Source organism: Drosophila guanche, unplaced genomic scaffold (assembly GCF_900245975.1).
Source record: "Drosophila guanche unplaced genomic scaffold, DGUA_6, whole genome shotgun sequence".
Lineage (NCBI taxonomy): Eukaryota > Metazoa > Arthropoda > Insecta > Diptera > Drosophilidae > Drosophila > Drosophila guanche.
Genome location: NW_022995744.1, coordinates 7,108,224 through 7,119,984, shown reverse-complemented (window position 1 = coordinate 7,119,984; position 11,761 = coordinate 7,108,224). Strand labels below are relative to the sequence as shown.

The window sequence follows — 11,761 nt, the reverse complement described above, 5'->3', positions numbered from 1 at the left end:
CAGAGAGAGAGCGCAACAGCTTTCTTAGGGGCCACTGAAAGAAATTTAAAGGGAATTTAAGGAAGAAGGAGGAGTGAATAATGTATGAGAATTCATTGGAATTATTTCTTAATTTTGTGAATTAAATATATGTATTTTCACAGTCGATTTGCAGGGTATCATACTTGAATTGTGTTCCGAAATGTCTTTAAAATATCTTGGCTATTCCATGTTGAGTATTTTTACAGCAGTTCAGCCCCTTCTCCTTAATCCAAATTGTACGACGGATTCAACAGGCCCATATCCTGCCAACTCGTTCTTATTCTTTTTATTTGACTTAAATAAATACATTCAAGTGAATGGGCATGGCTGTGTGTGTGTTTGTGTGACTTTCTTTATGGTAAAAACTTTGAGGCCGACGCCAAAGAGGAGTCGAGTCAAGTCGACCCGAGTAAATATACACAAACACACACACACAAGCGCGCATTCAAGTACGTTTGTATGTACATATGTACATAATTTAGTGAACTTGAAACTTGCCTCCGCGAGAACTTTCGCCCGTCCTTTTCGTAAAAGGATATATGCATGCACATACACTTACACACATGTTGTATGTATGTATGCATATATGTATTTGTATATCGAATGTAAAGGAGATGGCCGAAATGTCACTCCCCCACCACCAGCAATCCGCACACTCTACACAAACAAGAACATCAGTGAGACGGGACAGACAGACACACGGGAAAAATAAGATGGCGTGAGTAGTGAGAGAAAGACAGAGAGGCAGAAGTGAATGGGGGGCCAGCCAAGAAATTTTATGCTAAGTAATTTATATAGAAACATACACGGCACACACATAAAAAGCACTGCATGTGGGAGTGTGTGGGTGTAGTGTATGACAGCAGGAGCAGAGGCAGCCAGTATCAGCTTATTAAAGATTTAAAAAAAATTCTCCCTTGCAGTGCAAGGAAGCGAAAGCAGAAAATTGATATGCACTTACCGGTCACACGGAAGCTGAGTGGGAGAGAACGGGACAAAGGGAGAGTCGTCAGAAAGCAGAGCAAAAGAGTATGCTCAGAATAATACAGTAAATTCAGCTGGCTAACGGTAAACTGTAAATCGTGGGAGAAGCGCCTGGGGCTAGTACATTGTGTGAGCGTGTGTGTGGGTGTGCGTGTGTTTTTGCTGCTGAAGATCGAACAAGTATAGAGTGGAGACACCAAGAGAGAGCGAGCGAAAGAGAGTCTTTGTTTTGGCAGCTGTGTGTGGCCAAATTGAAAGATAATAACGGAGATGGGGAATTGACAAGGGGGCCAAAAAAGAAGAGCAGTAGAGCATTCCCAACTTACAACGAGGAAATCAATTGTCATTATTCCCGCAGCCTTCATAATACACTCGTATTAGAAGATAAACAAAGGAAACAGTGATAGAAATGGTTTGATGTAATCAATAAGTTTGTGAAAATAAATGATTTCATCAAGATGTTATGTCTTTGTATACTTAAATTTATGTTCGAACACTCTGGGACATGACATGCTCTTTCATAGCGGTTCTTTGCCGGCTCATTAAATAACAAAACAACTAAAAACACATGGAAAAAACGCACATGGAAGCTTGCGTGCGTTTGCGTCTATGTTTCGTACTCACCTCACCAACCAAGTTAACCGTTCCACTCTGCAGGCGCAAGTATAATTCCCAAGGGCACACACCGTTTTAACACTTAATCAATTCACTAATTATCGATATTCACATAAACTTAAGATTCCTTTTCCCGGTATTTTTGAAGACCGGCTCGTGCCCAGTGTGACCGCGGACTTATCGATAAAATATACCGTACGACCCTACAAAATATACCTTCTCATTTTAGAATATTCCATAAATATACAGTAAATCTACAATAATTTTCCTCGATTTTGATATTCGGATTACTATTTCTAGCTAGTTGGTACTCTCAGCACTAAAACAAATAATTTTATGCGATTTTTGAAAGAATTCTCTGCCAGATTGGCTATTTTTCATGACTTTCCTTTATTGGATTGTATAAATAATAAAGATCAAACTAAAAATGTCAGCATGTCAATGAGCATGAGCATGGAATGTACAACTTGTTGCTTGTCAATTGATTTGACGGCCAATTCAAATTCAAGATTCATAAGGTTTATTATAAATATATTTCGATTATATTTTATGGTAAGCTGCCAATTAATAGTTGCCAATATTTGAGCATGTTCGCTCAACGTCCTGCGGTAGTAATTTTGCTGGGCATTGGGCCTGCAGAGCGTTTAAAAACTATTTTAAAGTTTTCACTAACAGTGTAATCCTCCTTGAACACAACCACCAGATTCAATTCAAACTCTGAAAGAGATCGAAGGGATTTAAATGAGAGTTTCTCATACTGGCATATCGTTTCATACCAATTTTAAAGTTTTTTGTGAGCAACGTGGGGCAGGTGAAGAGTCGCGGAAGTACCATATAAATGGGAAGTTCCAGCTTGGGCAGAACGTTGCCATCAGCGATTTGTATGGTCTGGATCTCGGTGGCATCCTTGCTGTGACCCTCTTCACAGCCACATGTCTCCACGCGCACCAGTTGCATGTCAATCGATTTGATGGCCGCCTCCGTATGCTGCACCATAATGCTGCCGGTTATGGGCATCGTTACACACGATTCACTGCGATCCAGACGACCTGTGATGAGAAAACGCGGCATGGATAGGCGCTCCTTGGCTGTAGCATTTTTCTGCAGCGAGTCGGGACTCAGGCTGAAGGGCACGGATCGCAGCGAGTCTTCGCCGAGACCCGTTGGCTTGTACTGCACACAAAACTGTTGGATTTTCGTCATGGATTTGCCCAGAAAGTTTCGCTTGACGGTGCACTGCAGTTGGTAGTTGACATTGATAAATACTCCGTGATATGTCTCGTACAGTGGCTCCTTTCGGCTGACGAGAGGCAGCTCGAAGTGAAACTCGGAGCGGCCAGCGCTCAGCTTCCCGGGAGCAGATAGCTCGAGATTGTTCTGCAGCAGATTAATGGGCTTCACAGAGTTGTAGAAGGCGTCGAATAATCCCACGGTCTTGCTGCTAAGCTGCAAATTAACGATTCCCTCCAGATATAGCTGGATTCCTTCATGTTTTGTGTCGGCGCTGCTCTGGAACTGCACGCAGCCCAGCAGCATGTCCTATGGGAGTGTTTCAGGATTATAGGGTATGCGCAGGATATCGTATTAAACTTACATTCTCATAATATACTTTGTTTTCGCGTTTTAGTTTGATTTCAAAGTTGAATGTATTCATTTTTATCCAGCGACTGCCGAACAGCTGTTTTGGCGCGACTCGAAACACAACACTGGAGAGCCCAAACAATTTTGCTGTTCAACAAGTTGGCAGGGCCAAACGACAGACGAAAACAAACGAAATTTTATATAAGATATTAAAATAATTTCCCATAAATACAAATGCCGCCCAATCTGAATGCAGAGCGTGATAATCCCTGCCTAAAGGTATGCTTGCAAGTAATTCGACACAAGATGTTTACTATACAATGTCTCACCATTTGTAGGAGCAGGAATTGTCGTTCAAGTGCCTCAACAAAAACAACTTTGACCGCGACAAGTGTGAGGTTTATTTTGTTAATTATAACAATTGCAAAGAGTTTTGGGTACGTGCATCAATTAAACTGCGTATAATGTTCACTTGAATGCCATTTTCTTTTAGAACAAGGTTCGTGCGGACCGGCGCGGCAAGGGAATAGCTCCCTATTTGCCGCCACTGGAAGAACGCGATTCCATCAAAGCGGAATATATGAAAGCAAAACCTGCACAAAGTTGATACAAATTCATATTTTTTTTAGTATATCATTTAATTATATAACAAATTTAGCTATGGTTGTGTATAGCATCGGCTCCAACCACTTTCAGAGGGGACAGAGCCACCTCCAGCATGGCCGCAGCCAATTCCATTTCCAGCGTTTCCTTGGGATCGTTTAGGATTAGAAGCTTTAGCTGAGGCAGACGGTACAGGCAGGAGAGACCATCTGTGGTAACTGCAGTGCCAGATAGGTCCAGGACTTCCAGACGCGGGAACTCACCGCCTGAAACCCTGTCCAGGCACCAGTCGTCGAAGGTTTTCACATTGTGAAAGGAGAGAAACTTGAGCTGGTCGAGGCAGCGCAAGTTCTCTAATCCCTCGTAGTAGAGCACCATGTTGTCGCAGCGCAGGGCCTCCACCTTGTAGCCGGGATGGAATTTATTGGGCAAACTAAATTCCCCATCTTCGGTGGCCCGATGCCAGCGCGGATCGTTGACGAACCTGGCGGCCCCACCACGATACAGTATGAAATGGGCAGCAGCCAGCTCTGCTCCCAGTATCTTGTGCCGCTCCGGTATAAACTGTTGCATGTGCCTCTCGATCTTCTCCTGGCGATTCGCCCACCACTGCTTCATATTCTTTGGCGACAGATCTATGGGCCGCTGCATCATCACAATGAAGTCTGAATTCTGCTCGGAGTTGGAGAACAGCTTCAGCTTGCTGTTGCCCCAATCCTCGGGCCTGTCTCCTATCGGTGTGCGCCATTTTAGCAGCTGCTTGTCGGAGGCTAGCTCCTCGCGAATCCGTCTGACCGTGTGGCTGACCTCCTCGTTTGGCTGCGGCTCATTGGTGGGCTGTGTGGAGGCCAGGCGGCGCCCTTGTCGCCCCAGCAGCGATACCAAGCGTCGTGAATTGGCGTGCAACATGCTTTTCTTTAATTAAACTATTTGCGGCCGAAAGAATTGTTTAACTGACGCAACAGCTGCTCGACAAAAACAAACAAAGTTGGCAGGCTCGAAATATGTTGTTACGGTATTTTTCTGAGGGTCTGACCATCAAATTAAAAATTCAAAGAAAAATTGGTAAAATATAATGTCATAAGGTATAAAATCCAATAAAATTGAGTATTTATAATAAGCCAAATTGATTCTTCAATCGGATTAAATTATTTTTTCAGTGTTGCAAGTGTTTGCAAGCATATTGCCATATCAAATAGAACATACAAATCTAGGAATATGATTTAAGACTAAGGTATATTACGGTATATTTTTATAATGCGATGGTATATTCGGTATATTTGCGAGGGCTTGATTAAGCATTTTATCGATAATTTCTTCTTATTTTTCTTTAGCGTGAAATTTCACATTTCCACAGACACATTGCTAAAAAAAGAAAGAATTCCACCGAAAAACAAAGTTAAATATACATAGAGGCAGTTTGGCTGCCAGCGCAGATATTAAATTGCTTAGCAAACGCTGCGAAAGCTGATCGAAAACTACGTAAATCAGACAGCGCCGCTCACTGGAAGGGCATCAGCGAGGAGCAGTCACTCATTGTGCATATTATTCATTGTCGAGCATTTTTTTTGCTGACTGTGGTCACAAGATGGTCAATTCATCTGGCAGCGAGGATGGCCAATTGCGGAGCCCCACCGATGGGCATTATCACAGGTGTGTATATGCTTTAGATCCCCTTGCCCGTAGTAATAGAGCATCTTTTGATGGTCGATTCATGAAAAATTGTTGCTGCATACACACGCACACACACACACACATGCACGCAAAGACAGGCCAGGCGTACATCATACACACTGTCTGGTGCTGACAACTTGGCGGTATTTGTGCTAAAAATGTGTACAGCTAGCTGGTTTTCTTGAATGAAATTCCACAGTTGTCAGCACTAAAGGATGTCTGTGGCTGTGTGTTTGTGTCTGTACTGTGCGAGTGTGTGTGTGTGGATGGGTGAAACAATTTTTTGACAAGCATTTTTCTTTTGTATCTGTTTCTACATGCTAATTCTACAAAAATCGAAAAGCGAATTTGTAAATTGTAAAAAGAACACACATAAACAGAATGAATCCTCCTCCTCCCCCCATCACCCACACCCTTTTCGCGCTTGTTTGTTAACCATAAAAAAAGAAAACAAGAAATGAAACCAAAATCCAATTATTGATGATAACCAATTACTGAATATCTAATATTTGTTGTACCATTTAATTGACTTGAATTTTTTCATTGCAAATAGGCCAAAAAGTGTGTACTTGTCCCAAGACCGAGGCGCGCGATGGCCAACAACAATACCTAATAATAATAATAATATAAATAATAATAAAAAGAAAAAAGAAAAAAAAAATATAATTGTTACAAAAAAAAAAACCAAAAACCAAAAAGAAAAACCACAAAAATGTGCAAGCAAACTGCAAATGAAATTCGAATTTCAAAATAATGTTGTGCACACACCCCGTCCAGTTTAAAAACTGCATCGGCAGAGAGCGAGAAAGCGAGCGAGCGAGTGCATCTTCTTCTTCTTCAGGGCAGGTGGAGAGCGAAACCGAAATGCGATACCGAAATACGAATCTTCTCAAGCCAAATCCAAAGCCAATGTCAATATGCCCAAGCCCCAATTCAACGCTAATCGCTTGCGCCTGACTAATAAAATATGTTCCAGAGATCTATCTCTCCGGATCTCGTATCGTGTGCTGCTGGCGGTAAATTGTAACTGTAAATCAAATGAAATCAATCAAAACACACAATGATGAAACTTTTGCTAATTCCTCTTTCCAAGTCCCTTCCACAAGTCTCAATATCTATCCGTGTCTCTCCTCTTTCTCTCTCTTCCTATCTCTCCATCTTTTTGTCTTTTTGTCAACCGAAAAGCACAGAACAGAGCAGAAATATAAAAGATCCATCCCAAATAGCAGAGTAGCAGGTGGCAGGTTGCATGCAGCTGCAGTCCGTGTGTAAGTCGGGTTTACATTTTACAGCCCTTGGGAGTGTGTTTAAAAACTCATCAATGCTCCATGGAATAGTCCCAAGCGTACCATCCGTACCGATCCGATCCCTATGTCCTCGGGCAAGAGTGGAACACAGGTAAGTACTCCATGTTGATTGCACTCGGTGCTCCTCAGAGTGCTCCAATGCCGAGATGATTGCTTCAATTAGCTGCACGAATTCCGTCTTAAAGTACTGCACTAAACTTTATTGATTCTAATCTCCAAAAGAATTACAGAGCGAAGCGTGTGGACACACCATCAGCACCAACGCCGTGAGCTTTGAAGCCCCCCAAGGGCACTGTGTAAAATGTAATCCTCAGCATCATAGACTGCAGCAGCAAACGCCAAACAGAACAGAACAAAACAGAAAATATCAGATCAGGCAGCGTCAGCGCAACGTCGGATTCGCATCGGAAGATCGGGGGCAGAACTTTAAGCATGGCGCCATAATTGTGAATTATTTCTCTCTCTTTTACTTTTAGCGGGGACGAGGAGCACGATGCCGATGCCGATTCACTGTACATACAACCGCCGCAGGCCAGCAGGGAAGCCACTGGATCGAAGCGCGAATCCAAGAAGAAACATTCCCGCGAGCGAAGGCGTCACAAGGAGAGAGAAGAAGGTGGCGGATTAGAGCGTGAGCATCGATACGAGTATACGAGGGCCAGGGAGGAGCACTACCATCACCACCACCATCCACGCACCAACAACAGCGAACGAGGAGCCGTTGCGGCAGCTGGAGGATATCACAAGCATCACCTGAGCCATGCAGCGTACCACTACCCACAGCCGCCCCTGCCACAACCGCCGCCGCCGTCAGCACAGAGCTATGTCCATCACCACCATCAGCATCACCAGGCAATGCATTTGAGTGTGCCTAGGGGAGTGGTTGCGCGAGGGGACTACCATTCCTATCCGTCTGGCGGCTACCACGGCAGCAGTCGGCATGCCGACTACCCCATGGAGGAGCCGCCCAGCAGGAGAGGCAGCAAATATGCCGAGAGCAAGGATGCGGAGAGCCTCGAGCAGGATCTGCGCTCGCGTCTGCTGAAGAAGCGCCACAACTACGTCAAGGACTACGAGACAGAGGAGAACTACGAGCATCGGCGGGAGAGTCGCAAGGAGCGGGAGCGCGGACGCAGCCACAAGCAGCGCCACGAGCGTGTCATCGAGCTGCTGGACAGCCCAGAGCTGGAGCAGCAGACGCACCACAAGTCCCAACGCAGCTCAGTCAAGCCGTTGCCCAGGGAAGATGTTCCTGATGTCAGCCGGAGAAAGATTAACGTGGAAGTGGATCCAGAGCTGCTTGCCAGAAGGGAGAAGCTTCTGGCCGCCGAGCGGGAGAATCGACAGAGAAAGCAAACAGCTCGGGACGAGCTGGAGGCACGACGGGAGCTGTTGCGCGAACGGAACGAGCACAGCGATGCCCTCAGTCCGGCGACAGTGGCCGCCAGCGTCACTGCTGGCCTGAACATCGTCAAGAGGAAGCAGAAGGCGCTGGAGAGCGACGAGCGGGACATCAAGTACAAAAAGCGGAGAAAGCCCAGCGTTGAGGAGGTGCAGGTGATCAGGGACGAGGAGGATGACGATGAGGAAGAGGACGGCAGCGAGGAGAGCGATTCCAACGAGGATGGGGAGGAGGAGGAGGATGAGGAGAGTGCGGAAAGTGACACCGATTCGGGTTCCAATGAGAGCGAAGATAGCTACGAGACGAAAAAGAAGAGCAAAAGAAAATCATCGGGCAAGCCGGCAGAAGACGATGAGGAAATTCCCTTGCCCAACAGTCCGCTGAGTGTGGGCGAGCTCTACAAGTCGCCCAAGGGACAAAGATCGACGCGCTCTCGCTCGGCAGCAAGCTCCAAGAACAGCTCCGGTAGCTCCCAGTCCAGTCGCAGCAGTCGTTCCCGTTCCAAGAGTCATTCCCACGACAGCAGCATGGACGCAGACGAGGAGGATGGCGCGAACAACCAGCATCAACGTTCGCCCAGCACCAGCACGCGCAGCGAGGAGCGCGGCATGGCCCAAGTGTCAGAGGAGAAGCCTCAAACGAGCGATGAGAAGGCGACCATAGCCAAACAGGCACAGCGCTCGCTGGAGGAGCAGACGCCGTGCGACGACAAGGGCATTCCACTGCCCAACTACTATCCCGGTGTGCAGGGCTGTCGTTCGGTGGAGGAGTTCCAGTGCCTGAATCGCATTGAGGAGGGCACCTACGGCGTTGTCTATCGCGCCAAAGACAAGCGGACCAACGAGATTGTCGCCCTCAAGCGTCTCAAAATGGAGAAGGAAAAGGAGGGCTTCCCCATCACCTCCCTCAGGGAGATCAATACGCTGCTCAAGGGCCAGCATCCAAATATTGTGACCGTCCGTGAAATTGTGGTGGGCTCCAACATGGACAAGATCTTCATTGTGATGGACTATGTGGAGCACGATCTCAAGTCGCTGATGGAGACGATGAAGAATCGCAAGCAGAGCTTCTTTCCCGGCGAGGTCAAGTGCCTCACGCAGCAACTGCTTCTGGCCGTGGCCCATCTGCACGACAATTGGATACTGCATCGTGACCTGAAGACCTCCAATCTGCTGCTCTCTCACAAGGGCATACTAAAGGTCGGGGACTTTGGCCTGGCACGCGAGTATGGCTCGCCGATCAAGAAGTACACCTCGCTGGTGGTCACTCTGTGGTATCGGGCACCAGAGCTACTACTTTGCTCCCCAGTCTACTCGACGCCAATTGATGTGTGGTCGGTGGGTTGCATTTTTGCCGAGTTCCTTCAGATGTTGCCACTGTTTCCAGGCAAATCGGAGATCGATGAACTGAATCGAATCTTTAAGGTATGCATGGATTGTATTTCCCCCTCCCGATATGTTATTGATTTTTGTTGTTTTTCTTTTGCAGGAACTGGGAACACCCAACGATAAGATCTGGCCTGGTTATACCGAGCTACCCGCCGTCAAGAACATGTTGAGCCAGAACTCACAGTTCACCGAATATCCCGTGTCACAGCTGCGCAAACACTTTCTGGAGAAGACGTCCGATATGGGATTGTCGCTGCTGCAGGGCCTGCTGACGTACGATCCCAAACAAAGACTGACGGCTGATGCGGCCCTGAAGCATGCCTACTTCAAGGAGCTACCCCTACCCATCGATCCATCCATGTTCCCCACGTGGCCGGCCAAGAGTGAGCTGGGCGCACGCAAGGCACAGGCCTCGTCCCCAAAGCCACCCTCGGGTGGTTCTCAGTTCAAGCAGCTGGGCAGGGACGAGCCCATTGCGGCGGTCAATAAACTCTCCTCGGGCATTATCACGGGCAACAAGAAGAGCCATGGCGTTGCGGCAGCAACTGCCGCCGCTGTGGCAGCATCTTCGGCCAGCAGCACGGGCTTTGTGCTGCATGCAGGACTCACGCAACGCCAGCTGGCCATGGGCCCGGGATTCAGTCTGAAGTTTTGATTCGTCCGAGGTCTGAGCGTGTGCAGTCTCCAGTCTGTGTGTGCGTGTGTTCTTAGCCAATTATAATTACAAATAATTGTTATGTATAGTTAGAATGTAAGTGAAACAATCAATTCCTTTAATATTGTATGTGTAAAAATATTGTTCCATATATCATTTAAAAGCCATACAAAAAAACAAATATTTCGCGATCGATCTATCAATACGTCACCTGTAACTTTAAACTTAGCTTAAGGGATGGAGGTGTGGAATACTAGTGTTCTCAGGCTGCTGCTTAAGTGGACCAGAGGTAGAAGTACGTGCTTTGCCACTGTGGAATGTTGTCCTTCAACGGTCCCGCCACCATCTTGGCCAAGGGCACGGTGCGTGCCAGCAAATCGAGCAGCCTTTCCAGCCTTGACTGCGTGTAGTTCTCGTAGAAGGGGGAGCGTACGAGGAAATACATGAGGTTGATGCATCGCCTGCTCAGCTCCAGCTTCTGTTGCTTGGACATCAGATGCCTGCGCTGGCGATACAGATGGATGCTGTAGAGATCCATCGACAGGGCCACCATGTACTGCTTCCAGCTGCGGTGCCCGAACAGGCTCATGGCCGCCAAGTGGATGAGCGGCTTCGATATGTACAGGTACTCGGCGGTGAGCAGCTCGCGTGGTATTTGCGTCTTGGCCGCCTCCGTGTTCTCCACGTGGAGCTTAAAGTCGCGATACTGTATGGGCGGCGCACCCTCCACCTTGCGGATGATGCGACCCGAACGCTTCAGTTGGAAGGTTATGGAGTGCTGGGATTGCATCAAATTGGCATCGTCATTGGCAGGGGACACTTCCGCTCCCGCCCCTTTCCGCTGCTTGCCCAGCGCCCTTCTGTTCAGCGAGGCAATCGGCGGCGAGGTGATAATATCGGATGTGGAATGTCTCAAGATAAAAAGTCTTCCTGCCGCTTTGAAGACCTGTATGAGCGCTATCACCAGCCACTTGCCGGTCTGGCCGAACAGCCGCCTCGCCGATATCTCGATGAACACCTCACTGTACTCGAGCGTCGTCAGCGTGACCTTTAGACGATAGCAGAGTTTGGACTGCAGCCGGAGCACCGAATTCTCCTTGGCATTGCGGGCCCTGTCGATGATCCGATCGTTATAAAATACCAGCATATTGGACAGGGTATAGACCAGCTCAGAGACAACATTCGAGGAGGATATTCGACCTGTAAAACGGGTTACATCAGCAGTTACAATCACAGAAGGGCCATCTTGAGTACACAAATACAACCTGCTATAAAGTACGACACCCATTTGGCTGTGGTCTCAAAGTCACCCACCACATCCGGATTACTTGCCACCCATGCCTCGTAGGACTTGAGCATGCCCTTCAGCGTGTCCATTGTTGGAAAAATTCGTTTGTTTCCTTCCATTGAGGAATTAAAATAAAATAAAATAAAAGTACTGCGGTTTGCGGATAAGATTAATCGTTCGATGCAAGAGCGATATATTGGTATCGTTACAGAAGCGATAGGTTGGTTCATGGTGAAATTACTA

General features: G+C 47.1%; 5 protein-coding genes across 6 annotated transcripts; 2 read left to right on the top strand and 3 right to left on the bottom strand.

Annotated features, from left to right (window-relative positions):
* Positions 1 to 2,123: 2,123 nt before the first annotated feature.
* On the bottom strand, positions 2,124 to 3,337 carry LOC117580120 (vacuolar protein sorting-associated protein 26C). Its single transcript, XM_034266412.1, has 3 exons — positions 3,215 to 3,337; positions 2,397 to 3,159; positions 2,124 to 2,337 (listed from the first exon to the last, which is right to left on the bottom strand). The coding sequence occupies exons 1-3, from the start codon at positions 3,272 to 3,274 to the stop codon at positions 2,216 to 2,218; spliced, it is 945 nt and encodes a 314-aa protein (XP_034122303.1). The 5' UTR covers positions 3,275 to 3,337; the 3' UTR covers positions 2,124 to 2,215.
* A 6-nt stretch (positions 3,338 to 3,343) lies between these two features.
* LOC117580124 (coiled-coil-helix-coiled-coil-helix domain-containing protein 7) lies at positions 3,344 to 3,872 on the top strand. Its single transcript, XM_034266417.1, has 3 exons — positions 3,344 to 3,480; positions 3,540 to 3,638; positions 3,695 to 3,872. Exons 1-3 carry the CDS (start codon positions 3,436 to 3,438, stop codon positions 3,806 to 3,808), a joined length of 258 nt encoding a protein of 85 aa, XP_034122308.1. The 5' UTR covers positions 3,344 to 3,435; the 3' UTR covers positions 3,809 to 3,872.
* On the bottom strand, positions 3,819 to 4,774 carry LOC117580122 (distal membrane-arm assembly complex protein 2). Its single transcript, XM_034266416.1, has one exon. It carries the CDS (start codon positions 4,711 to 4,713, stop codon positions 3,856 to 3,858), a length of 858 nt encoding a protein of 285 aa, XP_034122307.1. The 5' UTR covers positions 4,714 to 4,774; the 3' UTR covers positions 3,819 to 3,855.
* Positions 4,775 to 5,122: 348 nt separating this feature from the next.
* LOC117580116 (serine/threonine-protein kinase PITSLRE) lies at positions 5,123 to 10,435 on the top strand. 2 transcript variants are annotated; one of them, XM_034266403.1, is made up of 3 exons: positions 5,123 to 5,457; positions 7,262 to 9,611; positions 9,676 to 10,435. In XM_034266403.1, exons 1-3 carry the CDS (start codon positions 5,393 to 5,395, stop codon positions 10,228 to 10,230), a joined length of 2,970 nt encoding a protein of 989 aa, XP_034122294.1. In that variant the 5' UTR covers positions 5,123 to 5,392; the 3' UTR covers positions 10,231 to 10,435. The 2 variants fall into 2 exon arrangements, with proteins under 2 accessions (XP_034122294.1, XP_034122295.1); XM_034266404.1 differs by lacking the exon at positions 5,123 to 5,457 and adding an exon at positions 6,167 to 6,501.
* LOC117580119 (peroxisomal membrane protein PEX16) lies at positions 10,328 to 11,699 on the bottom strand. The gene is made up of 2 exons (XM_034266411.1): positions 11,496 to 11,699; positions 10,328 to 11,430 (listed from the first exon to the last, which is right to left on the bottom strand). The coding sequence occupies exons 1-2, from the start codon at positions 11,635 to 11,637 to the stop codon at positions 10,505 to 10,507; spliced, it is 1,068 nt and encodes a 355-aa protein (XP_034122302.1). The 5' UTR covers positions 11,638 to 11,699; the 3' UTR covers positions 10,328 to 10,504.
* Between the last annotated feature and the right edge of the window lie 62 nt (positions 11,700 to 11,761).